This window comes from Lissotriton vulgaris, chromosome 5 (genome assembly GCF_964263255.1).
Source record: "Lissotriton vulgaris chromosome 5, aLisVul1.2, whole genome shotgun sequence".
Lineage (NCBI taxonomy): Eukaryota > Metazoa > Chordata > Amphibia > Caudata > Salamandridae > Lissotriton > Lissotriton vulgaris.
Window position 1 is genome coordinate 330,638,849 of NC_141693.1, and position 23,699 is coordinate 330,662,547.

Sequence of the window (23,699 nt, forward strand, 5' to 3'; positions counted from 1 at the left end):
TGTGAGGGAGGCCTGTGTGCAGTGTGAGTGAGGCCTGTGTGCAGTGTGAGTGAGGCCTGTGTGCAGTGTGAGTGAGGCCTGTGTGCAGTGTGAGTGAGGCCTGTGTGCAGTGTGAGTGAGGCCTGTGTGCACTGTGAGTGAGGCCTGTGTGCACTGAGTGTGTGCAGTATGCACTGAGTGCGGACTGTATGCAGTGTGATTGAAGGCTGTGTGCAGTGTGAGTGAGGCCTGTGTGCAGTGTGAGTGAGGCCTGTGTGCAGTGTGAGTGAGGCCTGTGTGCAGTGTGAGTGAGGCCTGTGTGCAGTGTGAGTGAGGCCTGTGTGCAGTGTGAGTGAGGCCTGTGTGCAGTGTGAGTGCGGCCTGTGTGCAGTGTGAGTGAGGCCTGTGTGCAGTGTGAGTGAGGCCTGTGTGCAGTGTGATTGAGGCCTGTGTGGAGTGTGAGTTCAAGTTCAAGTTCGGGCATTTGTATAGCGCACTGCTCACCCAGAGGGTCTCAAGGCGCTTGGGGATTTGGTTCATTATTTGTCGAATAGCCAGGTTTTAAGTTTTTTCCTGAAGGAGATGTGATTTTGAGTAAGGCGGAGGTGGGTGGGGAGTGAGTTCCAGGTCTTGGCAGCAAGGAAGGAGAAGGATCTGCCACCCATGGTGGATTTTCGGATGCGCGGGACAGCGGCGAGGGCTTGATTGGACGATCTTAGTTGGCGTGTGGGTTTGTGGAAGGACAGTCGTGTGTTGAGGCATTCGGGTCCTAGATTGTAGAGGGCCTTGTGTGTGTGGGTGAGAAGGCGGAATGTGATTCTTTTGTTGACGGGAAGCCAGTGGAGGTCTTTTAGGTGTCCGGTGATGTGATCTTGGCGAGGGATGTCTAATATGAGTCTCGCTGATGCGTTTTGGATGCGTTGGAGTTTCTTCTGTAATTTTGCTGTGATTCCGGCGTATAGTGTTACCATAATCCAGTCGACTCGTGACCAGTGCGTGGGTGACAGTCTTTCTTGTCTCGAGGGGGATCCAACGGAAGATCTTTTTGAGAATGCGAAGTACGTTGAAGCAGGATGATGAGACTGCGTTGACTTGTCTGGACATCGAGAGAGAGGAGTCTAGGATGAAGCCAAGGTTACGTGCATGGTCTGTGGGTGTGGGTGCTGTGCCCAGAGCGGAAGGCCACCAAGAGTCGTCCCAGGCAGAGGGGGAAGATCCTAGGATGAGCACCTCCGTTTTGTCTGAGTTGATTTTTAGGCGGCTATGTTTCATCCATTCGGCTACTTCTTTCATGCCTTCGTGAAGATTGGTTTTGGCGGTGTTAGGGTCTTTGGTGAGGGAAAGGATTAACTGGGTGTCGTCGGCGTAAGAGATGATGTTAAGGTTGTGTTGACGCGCAAAGGAGGCGAGTGGACTCATGTAAACGTTGAAGAGGGTGGGACTGAGTGAAGATCCTTGTGGTACGCCACAGATGACTTCAGTGGCCTCAGAGTTGAATGGGGGAAGTCGGACTCTTTGAGTTCTCCCGGTGAGGAATGAGGTGATCCAGTCCAAGGCTTTTCCTTGTATGCCGATGTTGCTGAGGCGTTGTATAAGGGTGCTGTGGCAGACTGTGTCGAAAGAGGCGGAGAGGTCTAGTAGAATGAGGGCCACTGTTTCACCGTTGTCCAGTAGTGTTCGGATGTCGTCAGTCGCTGCAATGAGGGCGGTTTCGGTGCTGTGTTTGGCTCGAAACCCGGATTGAGATGGATCGAGGGAGTTGTTGGATTCAAGGAACGCGGCGAGCTGGTTGTTGACTGCTTTCTCGATGACTTTGGCCGGGAATGGGAGGAGGGATATGGGTCGGTAGTTTTTAAGTTCAGAGGGGTCTGCTGTGGGTTTCCTCAGAAGGGCGCTAAGTTCGGCGTGTTTCCAGCTATCTGGAAAGGTGGCAGAGTTGAACGAGCAGTTGATGACATCACGGAGATGGGGTGCGATGATGGAGTCCGCTTTGTTGATGATGTGGTGGGGGCAGGGGTCGGTTGGCGAGCCAGAGTGGATTGAGTTCATTAGGCGGATGGTGTCATCATTGGTGATTGGGTTCCAGGCGCTGAGGTTGTTAGTTGGCGGAGTAGGATCTGAGGGGGGTGGGGAGGGTTGATCGCTTGGAGTATTCTCGAAGCTGTTGTGGATGTCGGCAATTTTGTTGTAGAAGGAGGATAACGCATCGCAGAGGTCTTGGGAGGGAGTGATGTCGTTAGATGCTGCGGTGGGGTTGGTGAATTCTTTGACGATGTTGAAAAGTTCCTTGCTGTTGTGAGTGTTGTTGTCGAGACGATCCTTGAATGCTGATTTCTTGGTGGATCGAATCAGCTTGTTGTGTTTGCGGGTGGCTGCGTTGAGGGTGGACATGTTGTCCGTGGTTGGGTTTTTTCTCCATGTTTTCTCCAGGGTGCGGCATAGCTTCTTGGATTTTTTAAGGTCATCATTGAACCAGGGAGCCTTTTTGCTGGCTGATTTGATCTGGTGCTTTTTCAGGGGTGCTAATTCGTCAGCACTGTGGGTGATCCATTGCTTGAGATTGGTGGCCGCTTGGTTTGGGTCCGATGAGAGGGTGGGAGGGTTTTGGTTGAGTGATGAGAGGAGTTGGTCGGTGGTGATTTTGTTCCAGTTTCTCAGAGGAATAGGTTGTGGGCGGTTGTGGGTCAAGGTGGTTTTGTAGCTGAAGTGAACGCAGCTGTGGTCCGTCCAGTGGAGAGCTGTGGTGCGATCGAAGGAGATGTGCTTGCTGGAGGTGAAGATAGGGTCGAGCGTGTGTCCGGCTACATGGGTGGGGGTGTCGACAAGTTGTTTGAGTCCGAGATTGGCCATGTTGTCCAGAAGGGTGGTGGTGTTGCTGTCGTGTTTGTTTTCAAGGTGGTAGTTGAAGTCCCCTAAGAGAATGTAGTTCTCGGAGGCGAGGGCATGTGGGCTGACGAAGTCCGTGATGTCATCGCTGAATTGAGTGCGGGTACCTGGAGGCCTGTAGATGAGGGTGCCTCTGAGTGTGGTCCTAGTGTCGGTGTGGATTTGAAAGTGGAGATGTTCGGCGGTTGCAAGATTATCGTCGGGGCTGGTCGTGATTTTGATGGTGTTCCTATGGATGATGGCGATGCCTCCTCCTGTTTGATTGGTGCGGTCTTTACGGATAATCTTGTAAGCGTCCGGTATGGCTATGGCGATGTCGGGTGCTGACGATGTGTTCATCCATGTTTCTGTAAGGAAGGCGATGTCCGGTGACGTAGTGTCTAGTAGGTCCCAGAGTTCTGTTGCGTGTCTGTGGACCGAGCGGGTGTTGAGCAGGATGCACTTCAGGAGGTTAGAGTCGGAGCTGTGTGTGGCGGAAGTGGATTTGGTGAGGGTCCTGAAGCAGTTGAACTTGCAGGAGAGGCAGGCGAATGGGCCGAGAGTACGTCCTGGGGTGGCTTCGCAGCATTGTGATGTGCGTCCAGGGTTGAGGGCGAGCAGAGTTGCGGCATCATATGTAACTCTAGTGGGCTGGGTACGGCGGGGACCAGGGGGACAGGCGCTGGGCGCGGTCCAGGCGCGGACGGGCGTAGACGGGCTTACCTTTGGCGCACCTTCGGCGCGCATGGGGCGCGTCCGCTGCGTGTGAACGCTGAGCGAGAATGCATCTGTCATATGTGGATAGTGGAGGGGAGGGGCGAGGGAGGAGCAGCAGGGAGGCGGTAGCGTGGGGGGAGGTCCGGGCAGGGAGGGAAAACAACAACAAAAGGGCTGGCTTCAGGCCAAAATCACTATTGGAATGGGGCAGAAGCGAAAGTGCACGCGAGGCACAATGAAAACAACAACAGATCACCGAATTCTAAACACTAAATGTGTGGCCTCAGTGTGAGGAGTGTGAGTGAGGCCTGTGTGGAGTGTGAGTGAGGCCTGTGTGGAGTGTGAGTGAGGCCTGTGTGGAGTGTGAGTGAGGCCTGTGTGGAGTGTGAGTGAGGCCTGTGTGGAGTGTGAGTGAGGCCTGTGTGGAGTGTGAGTGAGGCCTGTGTGGAGTGTGAGTGAGGCCTGTGTGGAGTGTGAGTGGGGCCTGTGTGCACTGAGTGAGGGCTGTGTGCACTGAGTGAGGGCTGTGTGCAGTGTGAGTGATCACTGTGTGCAGTGTGAGTGATCACTGTGTGCAGTGTGAGTGATCGCTGTGTGCAGTGTGAGTGATCGCTGTGTGCAGTGTGAGTGATCGCTGTGTGCAGTGTGAGTGATCGCTGTGTGCAGTGTGAGTGATCGCTGTGTGCAGTGTGAGTGATCGCTGTGTGCAGTGTGAGTGATCGCTGTGTGCAGTGTGAGTGATCGCTGTGTGCAGTGTGAGTGATCGCTGTGTGCACTGAGTGATCGCTGTGTGCACTGAGTGATCACTGTGTGCACTGAGTGAGTGCTGTGTGCACTCATGATCGCTGTGTGCAGTGTGAGTGATCGCTGTGTGCAGTGTGAGTGATCGCTGTGTGCAGTGTGAGTGATCGCTGTGTGCACTGAGTGATCGCTGTGTGCACTGAGTGAGTGCTGTGTGCACTGAGTGAGTGCTGTGTGCACTGAGTGAGTGCTGTGTGCACTGAGTGAGTGCTGTGTGCACTGAGTGATCGCTGTGTGCACTGAGTGATCGCTGTGTGCACTGAGTGATCGCTGTGTGCACTGAGTGATCACTGTGTGCACTGAGTGAGTGCTGTGTGCACTCATGATCGCTGTGTGCAGTGTGAGTGATCGCTGTGTGCAGTGTGAGTGATCGCTGTGTGCAGTGTGAGTGATCGCTGTGTGCACTGAGTGATCGCTGTGTGCACTGAGTGATCGCTGTGTGCACTGAGTGATCGCTGTGTGCACTGAGTGAGTGCTGTGTGCACTGAGTGAGTGCTGTGTGCACTGAGTGATCGCTGTGTGCACTGAGTGATCGCTGTGTGCACTGAGTGATCACTGTGTGCACTGAGTGAGTGCTGTGTGCACTCATGATCGCTGTGTGCAGTGTGAGTGATCGCTGTGTGCAGTGTGAGTGATCGCTGTGTGCAGTGTGAGTGATCGCTGTGTGCACTGAGTGATCGCTGTGTGCACTGAGTGATCGCTGTGTGCACTGAGTGAGTGCTGTGTGCACTGAGTGAGTGCTGTGTGCACTGAGTGATCGCTGTGTGCACTGAGTGATCGCTGTGTGCACTGAGTGATCGCTGTGTGCACTGAGTGATCACTGTGTGCACTGAGTGAGTGCTGTGTGCACTCATGATCGCTGTGTGCAGTGTGAGTGATCGCTGTGTGCAGTGTGAGTGATCGCTGTGTGCAGTGTGAGTGATCGCTGTGTGCACTGAGTGATCACTGTGTGCACTGAGTGATCACTGTGTGCACTGAGTGATCGCTGTGTGCACTGAGTGATCGCTGTGTGCACTGAGTGATCGCTGTGTGCACTGAGTGATCGCTGTGTGCACTGAGTGAGTGCTGTGTGCACTGAGTGCTGTGTGCACTGAGTGAGTGCTGTGTGCACTGAGTGCTGTGTGCACTGAGTGAGTGCTGTGTGCACTGAGTGAGTGCTGTGTGCACTGAGTGAGTGCTGTGTGCACTGAGTGTGTGCTGTGTGCACTGAGTGTGTGCTGTGTGCACTGAGTGAGTGCTGTGTGCACTGAGTGAGTGCTGTGTGCACTGAGTGAGGCTGCAGTATGCACTGAGTGAGGCTGCAGTATGCACTGAGTGAGGCTGCAGTATGCACTGAGTGAGGCTGCAGTAGGCACTGAGTGAGGCTGCAGTATGCACTGAGTGAGGCTGCAGTATGCACTGAGTGAGGCTGCAGTATGCACTGAGTGAGGCTGCAGTATGCACTGAGTGAGGCTGCAGTATGCACTGAGTGAGGCTGCAGTATGCACTGAGTGAGGCTGCAGTATGCACTGAGTGAGGCTGCAGTATGCACTGAGTGTGTATGCAGTATGCACTGAGTGTGTATGCAGTATGCACTGAGTGTGTATGCAGTATGCACTGAGTGTGTATGCAGTATGCACTGAGTGTGTATGCAGTATGCACTGAGTGTGTATGCAGTATGCACGTGAGTGCTGTGAGTTAGGGCAGTGTGCACTGAGTGTGTGCAGTATGCACTGAGTGCGGACTGTGTGCAGTGTGAGTTAGGGCTGTGTGCACTGAGTAAGTTTCAATTCACTGAGATTTTACTCTGATTTACCCTTGTATTTATGGCTTACTCCTGCATTCCAGAAGAAAGTCAGGAGTAATGCAAGCAAGTGTAAGCCCCACCAACTCGGCAAAATCTTTGCAAAGACTGTACTGCCCACTCTGGCATTTCCTCAGTAGGCTGCAGGGCAAATGGCTATTTTCAAAGCATGGAGGGCTAAAATGGCTCAACCATTGCTTGGTGGCCTCAGTGTGCTGGTTTGAGTGTTTTCCTAGTCTTATGTTGATTTACAGTCTGGTCCTGATGTTTGTGGATTGCGATCAGCAACCGTAGCACGCCATCAAAAGCAGATTCAGTTCACGGTCTACTATGGTAACCTCTGGACCGCCGAAGGTACCACAAGGTGGTAGAATGTGCGCAATACAAATGCCAGTATCACAACAATAGACGCTAGTGTTTCCTATCGCGCTAAAACGACATGTAGCATTTTAACTTGCCTCATCTGCTGCTGACGTGTTGTATTAATCGTTAGTGCCCCTTAGACCTTGCCTAGCGAGAACTCTACTGCTACTGCAGCAAGTTGAAGATGACACCCCCCACCACCTCCCCCTTGGGCCTGTAGCACTCCAGCCCAGAGCAGGGAATCGTTGCAGTGCTGCTGGAGCGGGTAGGGCGGTGCTTTATGTGGAGTCATGTTGGCTGCGGTTGGTATTTGTACGAAATGGGACCCCCGGCCGGCCAGGGCTTGCGCCACAGCCAGTCAGAGACCGCCACTCCTATGTAAAGTCGACCCCTGCTCACCCTCTAGGTAACGCGGCGCGGGCAGTCAGGCCTATCTCGGAGGACATGTGTGAAGCATTTGCGCACGCACCCACCAACAACAACATCCCGGGCCTCCCACAAAAGGAACTCCACACCAAGTATATATGAAAATAGTCTTTGTATTAGGAAGGACACATAGGAACATACACTTTACAGGGTGCCAGAGGCACGGGCAGGGGTTACAAGGAAAAAGGTACAGGGCAGGGCCAAGTTGGATCTGGCATTAGAACACATATCAACTGGGAGCTTCCTAGAACTAGCAGTAGAACTCACTCTGACCAGGAATCACATACAGGGGACATCGGGTATTCAGGAGGGAAGGGACAAAGTACATAACACAACAGAGGTACCTGTAGGAAGGAAACATAGAATAACTCTCAAGGAGCACAGTTAACATTTAGCTAGTACTCTCAACAAGCCACTGGCCTTCGGGGGCTAGGACGCCCAAGGTCTCAATGTCAGGGTAGGCTGCAGGTAGCCTACCATAAACCTAAACGTGGCAGCTGCCCACGAAGTGCTGGGCAGCTGTAGATGATGGGGGCATCACGTTGGAGCCTCGCAGGCTCGGAATAATTTAGGCAGCAGGGGGGAGCCTCACGGGCTCGGGGACAGAGGTGCTGGGGCTGAGCCTCGCAGGCTCGCAAGGGGAAGAGACAATGGTGGGGCCTCTCGGGGCTCAGGAAATTGAGGGGCCAAAGGTGGAGCCTCGCCGGGCTCGAGAAACGAAGGGGCCCAAGGTGGAGCCTCTCAGGGCTCAAGGAACGAAGGAGCCAAATGTGGAGCATCGTTGGAGTCCTTCCCGGACTCTAGGACCAAGGGAGGGGGCCTCGCAGATCCACAGCACTCCCCAGGGCAGAGGAGCGACCCGTAGCCCGCCTGCACTCACCGGCTGTTAGAGGCGGCGGCTCCACAGGGCCTCATCTCCTCTCTTCTGGGCTCCTCGGCGCGGCGATGGCGGCGCTCCCTCCTCGGGGAAATCACAGGACTTCCGGGTGCGGTTGGGGAAGCCCTCAGGGTCGGGCCAATCCCTGCGCGGCCCAGCAATGACGTCGCCGGAGTCCCGGCGGCCGGGGCCTATGAGCATGCGGCCTGCTTTCTCCGGGGCCGTCAATGACAGCGCGGCCCTGGATAGGGAGGCGGGCGCCGCACCTCACAGGCGGAATCAGGCAGCGGCGGTGACGATCTCAGGGCAATGCCGGGTGGGCACCGGTTCGGGTAGAGGGGACAGAAATCGAGGTGGGCACTCGATGGGAACAGCGCAGAGTCCCCATGCAGGGTAGGCACCTGTCAGGGGGTGTACGATCGGCAAGCAGCGGCTTGGGCCGTCGCGGATGGAAGAATAAGGCGATAGGTCAAAGATGACGCGCTCCCACGCGCTAGCAGGTCAGAACCAGTGCTCCCAGCGCAGGTAGCAGGAATACAGCGCTCTCAAGCGCTACAGGTCAGAGAAACAGCAAAGTCCAGCAAAGAGTCCAGGAACTCAGGGGGAGCACAGCAGCACCTGACAGGGAAAAGGCCATCAGCAGTCCAGGAGTAGGGCAGGGCCCAGGGAGGCAAGCCAACCCTGAGCCCAAGCAGCAGCAGCCCCAGGTAGATTCAAGTTGAGAACAAGAACAAGTCCAGAGTGTCCCAGCACCCTTTTTATACACACATTCTTGGTCTAAAGGGGCAGGCAGGGAGAGAACCAGCTGGAACTGGTTATGGGGGGATTCTTTACACTGGCCAGGCTAGGAACATCAGCCGCACCCCAGGGGGTGGAGCCAGCATTGTCTGGGGAAAACCCAGCCTCATTCATGACACTCAAACCAGACAGTCAATCCACAAGCAGACCCAGGCTCACTCCTCCCCTCACATCAGCATGCTAAACACTCCATTCACCACCGGGGCAGACCCTCCCAGATCCTGTGAGCCAGGCTCACCAGCCAGCCTCGGCCAATCATACACCAGGCACACATTCCACAAATATGCCAACTTCTAAAAGGGGGACTTCTATACTAGACACACCCATACCACATATACCGTTGCGCAGCATTCCATCTCACGAGTTCATTCATACCAGACTTGACCCTGCACACCCTACGCATCGGGAACTACCGAGGACACATACATTCCCCATGCATTCCTATGGAAGGGTAGGTCTCTCTCTCTTCACATGCACTCAGAGGGGGAATCACCATCCCCAGGTTACATATACCATAAAAACTTCAGGGGCGGACCTGCCAGACGGGCCAAGTCCAACAGTATTCTTTTATATTGACCGCTCAGAGTGCCTCGGAGCTCTGCCCACCACGCAGGATTTCATGCTCATGGGGAATATGGCGTTCAGCCGAAGGAATGCCTTGACGGGCCCGAGACGCCTCCTTCACTGAGGCATTTTTCACGACCTGCATTAGCATGACAATGATAAAGGTTAGCAGTCCAGCTCCCTGGCTGGCTTTAACTCTGAACATCCCTGTTGGGGAAAGTGGGGTGACGCAAAATGACGCGTCCCTCTGCAGAACTGAATGAGGGTCCGGGACTCTCCCATATTTACGATGTATTTATTGGCCATGGGCTGGTCGCTGGACCCCTAAAGCAGTGGGGCCCCTCTGCGCTATGCCTATAGTTGGAAGCTTAATGTTCCTTGTCGCAGCGCTACACAGGTAGTAAGCGCTATAAATTACAAGAAGAGATACCCCCTCCTTGCAGGAATGCAACATGAGACGGTGGGGCTGTGGAGGACGACAAGTGACCTTCTATCAACATTTTCATGCGTTGTCTATTCAAGACATTTCCCTTTTGTAGAAATTGTCCGCCGTTAATTTACAGGACTGTTTCCTGGTATCTCTGACTGCAACGCGGGGCCCTCGTGCCGCCCTGTATTATATTAATCTAAATCTGTGGTCACTTTTTACCCCCAGTACTACCCACCCCTCGTTTTCTGCTGGTTTGATTTCTCTTGGGTATGTATGTAATTGCAGCCACAAACAGTTCACATTCACTTGAGAACCGTAGCTACATTACGGTAAACTGCACAGTTCTCTCAAAAATGGACTTCTCAAAAACACCTTACTATGTGAACGTGTATATCGGTGTGTCCATTGATTGTTTCACGCTGATTTACTTGCCCACTCCTGTAATCTGAATTCGCCTGTATCCCTCCTTCCCTGCCCTATAAAGAAGGTAGCCGTTATGGTATGTATGGTATGGTAACGCAGCTTAAACGTAATCATCACGAAGCCCGCACAGAGACTTTTTTTTTCCTGAGAACAGATCTACAAACCTTTTGACCATGGTAAGTGACCCTGACCAGCCGATCGCCTGACTGTCAAAGTTGCTTTGTGTGAGACTACATTGTCTCACTCGTAGGGGGCTGTATTACACCTCAGCATAATTTAATGTGTGCTTACATTTAAAGCGGGCCAAGGAATATGACTGCAGTTTTGTATTTGAAGCATTGTTTTAACAATGACGTATTGTTACATCAATCCCGATGCATTTCTATCATAGCAAGTTATCTTGGAGACACAAAGGGTAGGAAAACAAGAGCGGCCAGGAAACAAAGTACGGAAGAGGAAGCATGAAAAGGAGGGGAAGAGAGAAAAAGAGAGGAATCATGAAAGGGAGTGAGAGAAAGAAAGGAATAAAAATAAAGGTAAGAGAGTGCAGTGAAAGGGACAGAAAAGAGTGAAGGTGAAAAAGCGAAGTTTATAAAGTGGAGAGATACAGGGGAGAAGGTGTAGAGGTAGCAAGCGAGAAGATGAGCGGCCGGGAAACTGAAAGTACGGCCGGCCAGCCATGAATAATTAGGGGAGGAGAAGCCGCAGAGCGCACGCTGGGAGAAGCCCTTTGATGTGGTGGCGGCCGTGAAAAAATGCAATTAGGAGGAAGGGAGGGAGGCTGATGCGCGTGCTTGTTTGGTCAGGTGATTCACGTGAACTCGAAGAAAGCCGCACAGAAAAAGCCTTAGTTTGACGAGTATTTTGAGCACTAGAATTCTCTCAATTTTCCATTCCTGCGGAATGAAAAAGGCGAGACCTAAAAATCGGGACCAGAATGGATTCTGACCATGAATCTACCAACCCTACTGCACATGATGCTTCTAAAACTCTGGTCAGAACTGGGGGCCACAGTTCCAAATTATGTTAAAAAAAATAGACTGGGACCCCATCGGGGCCTGGGGCCTTTCCACTTTTACTAGCTAACAAAGCAAGCTCTACTTCCACATGCGTGATATCAAGGACTATAGGAAAATGGGTTGTCGTAATTTTAAAATGTGTTATTTCCATGTCGTTGTGTACAATTTGTCCCTCCGAGGGCAGTCCAAATATCCGGACAGTGTTCGACCCATGTTTGTTCATCTATCGCTACTTCAGTTTTGGGATTATCTCTGGCTTCTGAGTTGAAAGGAGATTTAATAATTGCCCAAAAGGCGATGTTATCCTTTGTGGTTCAACTTTTATGTAGTTGGTCTCATAGTTCATTTTTCAGTTCACTTTTCCTAGACTTTATAGCCTGGTTATACTCCCTTCTGAGGTTGGAAATTTCCTGTTTATCTCTTACTGTTTTATGAAGGCCTACTTTTAATTTGGAGTATGCTTTAGTGCATGACTTATTAAACCATCCTTTATCTTTGCCCTTTCTATCTTTTAATTTAATAAAGAGGGCTTCATTTATTGTTTTTGTTATAGTCGCAAAGTTAATCATAACCTCTTCATTGGAGATAGCTGGGTCGAGGCACTTTTCGATGGCCGTTAATGAGTTTTTCACTACATTTGTAGTAATTACTAATGGATCCGCTTTATCCCACTTGAGCGAATACCCATTTAGCCTGTCCAAAATCAAAGTGTTTTGCCCAAGTGTTCTCAAAGGGTTACGCCTATCTGACTTATGCGGAAGTGATAATATAATGCTATTAGGGTAATTAACTCTGGACCCAGCATTGCTAGAGACAAAAATATAAAATCTATAATACTGGATGATCCTCTACCGTTGAAAGTACAAGTAAGCGGGACTGGGGGAATCGCCAATTCATCATCCAAACCAGTTCTAAACCAAAGAGTTTCATTCAAGCAGTCCCCAATTATTGTATGAGGGAAATGAGTTAGAGCGTGTTCCTTCTCATCCAAAAGGCCACAGGTTAAGTTATTACTATACCTACATGTAGTTTGAAATCGCCCCCCTACACTCTGATAAAGCCTTACTGCTCGCCCACAATTCCACAAATGCAGAGTAAGGTGCTATCTACTTTTACCTCTCCCTACCTTTGGGGTTCCACTGGACTCTGTGCACACTATACCTTACTTTGGTATAGCATATATAGAGCCAGCTTCCACCAGAGGAAAATTAAATTATTCCATTTGCTCAAACTGCATTTTGCAAAAATCATTCTACATTGGCAAATTGCATTAAACCTACTAATTTTGCCAATATTGCTTTAGTAAAAACAAATGTCAGCACCTCCCTTTTACTGTGGATATATTTTTCTAGTTGGTTACAATAGATTGGCTTTTCCCTTTGAGCATGCTCAAGGAGTTAGTCTTGCACACTGAGTTACCAGGACCCATCAACCTCTTTATTGCTGTACCTGGGCAATGATCTGTTAAGTCAACGGGGCAAAGTGAAAATAACTCTCTCACAAATTACAGAAAGGTGTAAAGTAAGGTTTATTGTTAGCACTGTGCTAATGGTAAATCGTGTTACTATCTCACCTTCTCCTAGAGCTAGGCAAGATAAATAATTTCCCCACTAAAATAGGGACAAGGCATGTATTACCTTAATTGTACACTGATGACACTGTCATGTTAAGTAATTCACATTTTGATTCTAGTATTTCCTAATTCGTTATATTGTGTGGCAAATTCCCTAAACGTTAATAATAGTAAGACAAAAAAATTAAATGTTTGGAAAGTACTAGAAATCATGTGTGAATATTTTTTCAGTTTTTTCTAGCCTGACATATTGATCTTTTAGAATGTGTTACATTCTATGTGCAAATCTTCTACAAATCACACACCAATTATCATAATCAACACCTCAGTGATTAAAAAGAAGGTTAGAAGGTAAAATACCCCAAATATTCGTCAGCACACATCCCAAATTTATTAGTCTAATATCCTAAACCGTATTGTACTAAGCTTCCATGCAGCTCTATGTATTTATTGACAATCTACTTGCTGAATCATGTAATTCCTCTTGCTTGCCTGTATGCCAGCAATTTCCTTTCTGTTTTCAAAACCTCAAGGATGTTTAGAAGGAAGTGTATTTCCCCATTTTTGGTCAGCAGGGTGAAGATCTCAGTACAAGATGAATTGCATTATACAATGAAGGCCAAGTGTGAGAAAATTGCAAATACTGTATTTTAAGATATGCTGCTCATGAATTACTATATAATTATATTACAAGCGGTAAACCAATGTAAATTGTTTTTATGAATTATTGTTGCAATGTTATGTTGCTTCTTAAACAGTACATTAGAAAAGTGCACCTCTCTCCAGCCAACAGGGATATATTTGGAGATGCCCGCTTATTAGAGTGTTTGAAACAAAACAGCCACCTCAGCTTGGAGCCTAAAAGCACATCGAGCAAGAGAAACTGCTGGCAAACGTAGACTAGTCAATAAACTTGAAAAGAAGGGGCCTGGCCACTGGGGCTTTACCATGGCAGCTCTTTCCAAAGAGCTGTGTTGTAGATGGCTTTTTCATGGGCATGCAGTGCACCGAGCAAGAGCTTTTACGCTCCAGTCAGAGAAGTGGAAGTTGGAAGCCCCTAACTGTGTAAATGGCATTTAAATACATTTTCAAGTCCTGAGTGGTGAATATTCTGGAGTTTCTTTCATGTCTTCGTATAGAAGAGATTACCAGATGACAGCAGTAAGCTGCAAGGATGATCATAGAACTGAGTGTGCAGCATAGCGCTGTGGTGTAGGCAGAAGCAACAAGAAGGGTTGAACCCTCAAAGCTGCTATTTTGACCTTGGGGAAGTATTCGTGGTTGAGTGGATCTGGGGCTGACGAGAGGGAGATGTTTCTGACATCATCTGCTTCCGTCCTGTTACTGTAAGCATTCTCACTGCCCTGACAGGTCGCGGATCAGGCTCCTTGAGGGCAGAGCACACCTGGAAGATGTGTGATGGAGATCATTGATCATTTAATGGCCCACTGGAGAGATGCAAGTGTGAGCTTCCCTACTCTCCTTGGTGTTTTTAAAGTTGCCTACAATAAGGGAAACATGGAGCAATCTGAAGAGAAACGAGTTTAGTCTTTCCGCATTGGTTTTGTACAGGGACTGTGACCTGGGGATGCCTTTTGTACAGTCTGTGCCATACAGCTTGAACATATTTATTTTATTTGCTCCTTTGTGAACATGTTGTATTCTTTCCCTGTCTGAATTTTCTTTGCTTATATTTTTGCTGCCATGGATCAGCTATACAAGGTAATTTACACCGTTTTTTGCTAATGAGGTCTTATGCTGATGCCAATAGCTCTGCAAACATTTTTGGTAGTCTGGGTCTCTAGCCTCTTTTATGGCCTCCAGGAGTATAACACTCCTGCTAGTATGTCCTCCATCACCTGGTGATTTCCCCAGCCTATAATAGGGGTTGAAACCCTTTTTACCAATCCCAGAGTGTTCTTGCCTCTGTGGGGTTCTCCAACCTTTTAGTGGGTCTCTGCTGCCCCTCCTAGGGTCCATAACTACCATGCTTTGGTCCTTTTCTCTCAAGACTCTTAGACCCCGACACCTCCATCAGTTCTCTGTAGACCTCATGCCAGTCTTGAACTTACACAGCCATTGTGGGTTTCTTCTACCTCGAAGCTGTCACCTGGGCTCATATCATGATTTCAATCCTATTTTGATATGTCATATTGGACCTTGAAAAATCCATACCTGTAGTGGGACAAGGGTCTGCATGATTAGTTTTGTTGAATGGAAAAAAGAATTCCTGAAAGTCACCCACTTGGCTTTGGACACCATGACTCTTCACTGTTAGTCCCTGACTCGCCACATATCCCTGCATTTCCTTGTAATCTCACTTCCACATTTTCAGATCCTGTGGATTTATGGTGTCCATCTTACAGTACTTCGTTATTGGGTCTTTCTATTTTCTCTCCGCACCCTGAACTCACTTGTTTGCTACTTCAATTAATGACTCGCGGCTGTGATAATTTGTGTCCTGTTTCACGCAGATGGCCTACTGGGGATGTTCCTGAAACGCCTGTCCTCACAGCTGATTCTCCTGCAGTCTTGGACGGCTCATCTTTGGAAGATGTTCTATGATGCCCGCAAGCCTCGGAGCCAAATAAAGAATGAGATCAGCATTGACACATTGGCACGGGATGAGTTTAACCTGCAGAAGATGATGGTTATGGTCACAGCTTCGGGAAAGGTGGGCACCATTAGAAGATGTGGGGAATCTGGCCGGTATTTTAGCGCAAATAGATGCACTCCTCAAGGAGGCTTATGAGAAGGACAAAGAGCTGCATTGTGGGGTTGCACTTGGGAACCGGCAGCTGTGGATAAAATCTTATGGCTATGAAGGATACTAGGCCTGTTACCTAGAAACTGGCAGCTGTGTGAAGGCCATTGTGGTTGTGAAGGAGCACATAGTCCTCTGTGTAGGACACTGGAGTACTATGAGCGGAAACACTGGGACTTTGTAGTAAATGTGTGTTAACACCATTAGCATGACAATAAGTATGTTCTAAGCATTCAGTAACCTGGTCAAGATGTGCTAATAAGGAGGGCGTGGGACTGAGGGTGGGGGGGGGGTTGAGAATTATGAAGGAGCTGGAATAGATTCTCTGCAAAGTGGTTGTGGCAGGAACTGTTTAATACATTTTTGACTTTATTCAGCATCTTAAATTTTATGTGGGTCTGGAGGCAGAGGTATTTTTAGTTTAGCAATGCTCATCACACATTTTTCTGCATAGTATTGACATCTTTGTTGAAATTTAGTATATTTAAATGAGAGATTTAGATCGGAGGTATTGCAGTACTCTATTCCACTGATTAAAGTATCATTAGCACTGTTTAATACATCTTGAAAATGTTACCATGTGCCCGCTGGAGCATACTAGGCACAAATTGCAATGTGCTGGGAGACTTTGGCAGATGTCAGATTCAAAACTTGGGCAAAACTGAGGTTATTAGTAAGCTCTTTAAAATGATCCCAAAGCGTGAATTATATATATATATATATATATATATATATATATATATATATTTCCTGTTTATACTGGGATGAAATTCCACAAATGGCAACTATTAGACAACTAATTTTTTCCCCTAGAATTGATGAGTGATCTTGAGGTTCCTCATACATTTACTTTGTTGTGAAGAAATAGGCCGTCCTGCTAAATTGACATTTGTTTTCTGGACGATTTACTTGATGAGTTGCGGTTGGGAATGGTGAAGGTGAAAACTGTTTTACTAGTGTATGTGGTATGAATGAGAATACAGAGGAACGTTTTTTTTAAATGTTTGATCTGTTAGCAGTCACGACACATTTTATTTAAAAAAGGTTTTACCTCTGTAGTTTCAAAAACGTTCAACTGGAACTTTCAAATTAATCACATTCTTTGTTAATTTGAAATACAGAAAGGTTTTGTCCGTATAAGATTACAGTAAAATGTTTATTTAGCCGTGGTTTAAGAATATGGATGACACCGGTATTTAGCAGTATTTGTAAGTATGGAGGGCTGTTTACTCAATGAGCCAAAGTAGTGATGTAGATCTGCATCTACATAACTTGGTATCCTAGTAAAGTAGTGAGAACGTGAACATTTTTTAGTCAGCAGATAAAATTTGCAACTAATAGTGGGTTCATTAAGATAGTAAAATACAGTATTTAATACCTCTTACAAATCCAGGAGTGGTAAGATGGTAGTTGCCTAGTTCTACAAAAATTGTAGGAAGCTTGTTTACTCGGTTTAGTTGTGCTACTCATTCAGAAAAAGGCTCCAAGTACAAGATTAAATTAACCATTGCAGGAAGAAATATGGAATTTGTGAATTAGAATTGGGAATGATGATTTGAAACAGAGAGCCGGGAGGCCGCTGATGAGAAGAGAACACAGAATGAGGGAAAAACACTTCTCTTTGTATAAGGAAGAGAAGGAGGGTATAAATGGGTTATAAAAAAGATGCAGCAGAGAAAATCAGTGAATTAAAGTGGAACTCTAGACAGAGGCCCTCCTTATGCAAATCAATACTGAGACAGCTCCTCATGAAGGCAGCCTACCCCAAGCTGTCAGGCAAGGCTCCCTCCAGAAGGAAACACAGGCAACACCAAACCGATTTCTGTCAGTTTGGAGATTGTCAGTAGAGTGCAGCGTGAGTTCTGTGACACAACAAGCACAGGTCCTGTGTCTGGGTCTACCCATTGCACCTAGGACATCAACTATAGCAAACTCTGAACTCAAACTTTACCTCATGAACAAGGCCTAAGTATGCCGAAACCGGCCTGGGGTTCCTTGTGTTCTTTCCTGGAGAGAGCCTTGCCTGGCAGTTCAGGTTGGACTGTTCACATGAGAAACAGGGTGAGTAGTGATCTGCAGAAGGTGTTTCTCTGTTTAAGGTGGCATGATGAGCAAAAACCAATGGAGTGGAATGTGGCCCGAGCAATTTCCATTGGCTGAGAATAAGTCAAGCATTCCCTTCATCACTTATTTTATTAGGGAAGGTCAATGTGGAAGTTTACCCATGATGAGGTAAACATTGATTTTTGCATCGTTTTGGTTTTGCCGCACATTGAAACTATTTTTTATCTTCTGTTTAGCTTTTTGGCATAGAGAGCAGTTTAGGAACCATTGTGTGGAAGCAGTACCTGCCTAATGTCCGTCCAGGATCTTCTTTCAAACTAGTGGTTCAGAGAACTACAGCCCATTTCCCCCATCCTCCACAGTGTACGCTGCTGATAAAGGATAAGGTGAGTTGTTCTCTATGATCCCTTTAGTGTGAAGTAAGATGGTAACTATCCGAATGTAACATCCCCGTCCCCTCAGGTCCGCCACCTGCAAAATATAGACAAAGTAAGGTTCCCAACAAGCTACACCCTTCAGTGAAGGTTGATTGTCCCACCAGGGACCTATCTTTTAGTGAACGATAATATTTGACACTACCAGCTCCCACCACTGAATGATATGTGAACACTCCTATTCGTTTTCCTACCAATAAAATGTCAGGTGATTTCCTTTTACCCAACTTTTTGATTACTGCCTAAGAAAGTATTTGTTCACTCATAGCTCCCATACTGGTGAACAGTCAAGCAAACGTGTTACTCACACCCTCTGCACTTTGTTTGCAAGATGATATAATTGCTAAGTCAGAGCTCACCTTCTGATGAAGAATTGAATAAGTATTTTTCTCTCCCAAGTCTTCTAGTCTTTTGCAGCACGTCTTCTAGTCTTTTGAAGCACAACATTTATTTATTCATAATATATTATTAGATGGTGTTGCTACAAAAGCAGTACATAGGAAAAATAAAGATGTACATTTCCAGGTTTCTGACAAACTGTTGGGCAAAAGAGGTTTCAGTTGGATAAGAAAACAACTGTGGGATGAGTTGAGGAGAGGGTTACAGTCAAAACGTATGAGTTCATGTATAGAAGTTGGATTTTCAGAAGTTTCTAGAAAGAAAGTAGTTGGTTGTTTCCTTAGTCATTAGTACAAGTACGCGCCATCAATCACGTAATACAAAAAAGAGAGCAATAGGAAAATGAAAACAATAGCAATGAATTAAAGATACTTCAGGCTTACCATCCTTTGTACTTTATATTCCCATCCCTTGACACTCCCTGATTCTAATGGTCACTGCCATATCGTCATCTCCAGCTATAATAGGTCCCTCTCTATGTGAACCGATTGTCCGTAATCATGGACCCCAGCCCGTCCATATGTCAGGCAACCATAGGGAGGGGCCTATTATAGCTCTTCAGGATAGTCCTGTTTTACTACTATACGGCTCCTCGTTGAACTGCTCGTCGCTAACGTTTATGACACCGGCTTATAACACTACGCCAGGAGTCATCTACGAATCTGAAATTTGATTCCCACCCGTTAGTTTAAAAAATCTATTCTTGTACAAGATGTGAATCCCATCTTGAAGGACCTATTGACTATATTAGCCGTGATTAGGTTCAGGTTAAGGAAGATTTCTCCAACATAATTTGGAACCCTCAAAATCTACTTTGAATCTGAAGTCACAATTCTACTATAGAAATTATTGGTAAGTTACCATCATTTCTTAGCATTACAATCTTTTCAGAGCCTTGAGGAAGTCATGGATGTGACGAAACATGTATTGGCTGTTCCCGTGTTCTGTTACAAGGACTGGATCATGTTATCACATTTCAGAGATTTTTTTTATGATTTGTCTGAACCTTTTGTGTGTTCAGTCCTGACTAATATTGTTAAAGAACGCTTTTAACTAATTTTTGAATTTTGCATGAAATGAAGGTATCAATATTTGGAAAAGGAACTCTCTTGTTCTTTCCTGTGTTAAACCAGACTTCAATCTCATTCGTTATGACCTAACAAGGTCACATACTTAGAATTTATACATTAGGATTGCTGGGGTATATTTTGTTGTATAACATCATTATTTATATTACCATACTCCTATGTCTTGGTTGGGGAATGGAGCCTACAGTGTTCACTGCTCTATCCTTGAATGTTGATTTGTGAGAAAATGTTGAATGGTTTATTCATCAATACAGATATTTCAGCTGCTTAAGAATTATATCAATTATTACCTGCACAAATTGGCTGTAAACCAATAAAGACATATGATAAAAAAAACTCTGCCCCCTCAGACACTGCTTCCAAGATACTTCCTGGTGGTGTCAGTGTAGATAGGCAGTCTGTACCTCCCGGAGAGAAAGAAAATGGGAGCAGAGCCATGAAAATAAGTAGCAAACAAGTTAATCTTTATGCCACAGCATCTTATTGCCTTCCAGAAAAGATTTCTTCATATGGCACGTTCACTATGCAAATCTGCCATCAAGATCCGGAGGCTCTTGCACAGAGCATCCACCCCACCGCCATCTTCTGCTCACCCAATAGCACCCTGATGTTGGTGGCAGACCGGCACTACTGTTTAGTGTACAGTTTAACTCCTGAACACGATCCTGTTGCCTGGCAATCCTGTGAAAGCATGCAGTTCCACATCTGCACTGAACACCTCTGCAGAGCGCCTGGTAGCTGTACTACAGCAATTGTTTTCCCTGTGATGCAGGCAAGGAGACCAACCATTCAAAGCCTTCAAGGCCCCAAAACCGAGAACCAATCTCATTTAAAGTCCTCTTTGTCTTCTTAGTGTCAATTTGGCCAAGACTTAGACTTACGCTGTTCTGATGCTTACCTCGAATACGAGATTCCTCACCTTTAGAATTTCCCCAGCCGCCTGACTGGATCCAGAAAGCTTAAAGAGCAGTGCTTCTGTGTGCCTGCTGGAGGCCCCTTGTGGCTTTATAGTGCCTCTCTGCCGAGATGACGGAATGGAGCCGCATATAGGCACCCCACCAGTGTGCTGAGGTCAGTTTCTCTCTTTCCGCCCCTTCTAACACAAATCCGGTGCTCTGCTCCTCTTTCTTGTCGGATTGGTCAGTATTTTCATTTAAAAGTTTGAACCAGTGTGCAAGGGAACATTGTCCCTTCAAATTTAAACCTTGCGGTGACAAAAATAAATAAATGTTCGTGAAAGGCATGCATCAGGTGGGTCATTGGTGTTTGGGCTCGAGACGCGACTCTGAGAAATACACCCTCATTGAACCCAAGGCGATCCAAGACCGTGAAGCACAGCTGCATGTCACCAGATATCAGAGGAAAGCATGCAAGTTCCATATTAATTTGAAGTCGAGAGCACAGACTCATTCATGCTCTCAGAGATGCTCCTGCAATAGGTCCTCTTCGCAGTCAGTCTTCTGGTGAGTAAAAGTCTAAGCCAAAACGAGATACAAAAAAGCCAAGCAATACTCGACCCCATCCTACCACACTCTATCCACAAAAAATGTCTCAAAGGCTTAAAGGTGCCACTTGGGTCTCACTCACGATCTTCCGTTGAGGAACCGATTCTGCAGGTGCTCTCAATGAACCCACTGGTGATGCTGAAGCAGATCAAGGCCGTTATGGAGGCCATGATGTGCATCTTTGCCTCTCTTCTGGTTCACCTTTCTCATGCATTTTGGCCTTCGAGATAGACAGGGAATCTCATGTCTGGTTTATTATTGGCAAATCAGTTCTCGCCACGATCTGTGACTCTAGTACCCATCGCTGGTTCTGCACCAACTTCGGTGTCAACTTCCACCACAGTGCCACATTCTGCACTGGCCCCTTAGATGTCCACTGCTCTGAAGCCACCGGCACTGTAGGAGGACACTTACCGATGTCTGACTCAGCTAAATTAATCTCGACCTTGAACAAATTAATATCCCAAATTCACCCCAATACACCATGTCCCCATCGAGTCTTATTCAGATAGAACACTGCTGCAACTGCAGAGCTTAAAGAGAGAATTGGAGCGACCCCACACCCAAGAGAAGGGGTACCACAGGTAGATAAAGAACAAATGTCTCCTGGGAAAATGATTTCACAGCACTAGAATCAATAATACCAATTGCTTTTGACCATTCGTACTAATTCACTCAGCTTCATACATCAACAACAACTCTAATGCCACTGATCGTAAACAAAAAGAATCCACTAGGGCCCCAACAGTCAATTATGTAGAACAATACTCAAAAACAGTAGATATGCAAAAGTAAACACATTTTAATACAATATACAAAGTTCACACAATTGTTAAAAATGCTTTCATAAACAAATTCATATAATACATAAAGAATAAAAAACATCAATATGTTGACAATACAGAAAAAATAAAAATTGAGAGAACAACAAACACCAATGTCTAATCATAAAAACATCAAAAATTCGTTACTCCACATGGAATTTATTATCATAATGTTTCATGGGTGTCCATAAATCATTTAATCTATTTACCACCCAATTTGATCCTTGGAAGTAACACCATATAATACGTCGACGCGTTTCAATGGCCTCTGTGTTATTATAAGCCACCTTCTTCAGGACAAAAGTTTATAGACAGTTCTCTTTCAGTTAAAAAACAGTGAATCCTAATCAAAAAAACATATAGGCAATGTGTTATTATTTATTTAAACATATCATACTAATTAAAGAATATATACCACCCCATGTCCCCATACAAAAAATGATATAACATCCCACACCTCCCATCGTGTGGCGAAGAGCAAAATACTCCCCTTCTAATTCATTTACAAGATGACTAGAACAAAAACTCATAACAACCCCACCATCGCTTTTTTTTTTTTAAAAGCCACTTTGTTGAAGTCATTGATGCATGTGGGCCTAGCACGAAAAGATCCCTAGTCACATCTTCAAAGAGAGCTTCGTATTGTGCAACATAACTGCCCCCTGGGCCCCCAACTCTCATTCGTCCATTTAACATACATATACATTTATCTCCATCAAAGTTCTATCTTTCATGGCAAGTATATCTTATGTATCATTGTGTTTCTTAACCAAGACGGTGAGGTAAGTTAATTGTACCCACCTCTCGATATCTCTGGAGTGGATCAGGAGATATTCACAATTTCAGAATTATAGCGGGGCTCCTTAGGGCTCCAAACGCTACTTGAAAATGACACTGTGGGCAGAGCAGCAATAGACACATTAAAATTTGTTTTACCTTTAGATCCTCTTATGATCTTTGGTGGGGGTACACTACAAACACCTACCAATCACTATAATGTGGTCTGTCCTCCACTGAAGGAATATTAAAATTAAGCGGGGCTCCTCAGGGCTCCAGACGCTTCTTAAAACAGGTACTGTAGAGTGAGGAAAGATATATACAAACAAACCCACTTGTATTAATATAATTTGATATCCTCGTCATAACAATTTTTTGAGTATCTTATGTGCACCTAAACCCTTCTAGGACCTACCAGTGACTTGGGGGTTATCTTTCCTCCCATGTGATGTAGCTGATAGTGAAAGAAACCTGCGTCTATTATTTTGGCGGAGGTAAAGGTAAGAATCTTTTTTTATCTGTAGAAGAAAGAGAGAGCACAAATGTGGCAATGTATTGTTTATATCCCCCACTTAGTTCAATAAACCCTGTGGCCTCACTGTTTTATGGGTGAAGCATACTCACCGGGGTGTAGTTACTCTAAGCACCTATATTGCACAATTCGCCTATATCTGTCCCCAATCTTCATCCACTCTTTGCTGTATATCCGGTGACCTAAGGGATGGATCTAAAAGTAATGACGTATTCATGGATGTAAGTATTGTTGATCTTTAGCACAAACGAGAAAGATCTCCTAATGCTCCTTGATATCATATGGGCAATCCTTGTATCTCTGATCCTGGTCGAATAACCTTTCCTCTATCCATTTTATGAATACTAGAGCTCCTTTTATATCCTAGTTCTCCTAATTAGATTCCATATAAAAAAAACTGCAGAGCTGCCGTCAAGTGCTCGGCCAGCTTTTTGGTTTTAATTCAGATCAAAGCCAACCATCAATTAGGGATGGTAAATGGGGATGATTCTCCCCCCCTCCCTAAGCACTATATGAGGACAACCTGCACATAGCATTTCGAGCAGCACTAACCCGCTGCCCAAGTTCAGTGGATAGCAAAGTTTGACTGGCAGGCATGCACCTGTTAGACACAGCCACATCCTCCCTTAATTGGAGCCTGTCTGCCATTTTGCCTCTGTATCACGCTTGCACACAAGCGCGCTTACCTGACTCA

General features: G+C 46.5%; 1 protein-coding gene across 1 annotated transcript in view; it reads left to right on the forward strand.

The window, feature by feature from the left end:
* EMC1 (ER membrane protein complex subunit 1) overlaps positions 1 to 23,699 on the forward strand; it is a 307,425-nt gene that overhangs the window by 108,843 nt on the left and 174,883 nt on the right. Inside the window, exons 14-15 of the mRNA XM_086921577.1 lie at positions 15,093 to 15,292; positions 17,683 to 17,832. Of these exons, the coding sequence (XP_086777703.1) occupies positions 15,093 to 15,292; positions 17,683 to 17,832 (350 nt within the window). The remainder of the gene's footprint in view (positions 1 to 15,092; positions 15,293 to 17,682; positions 17,833 to 23,699) is intronic.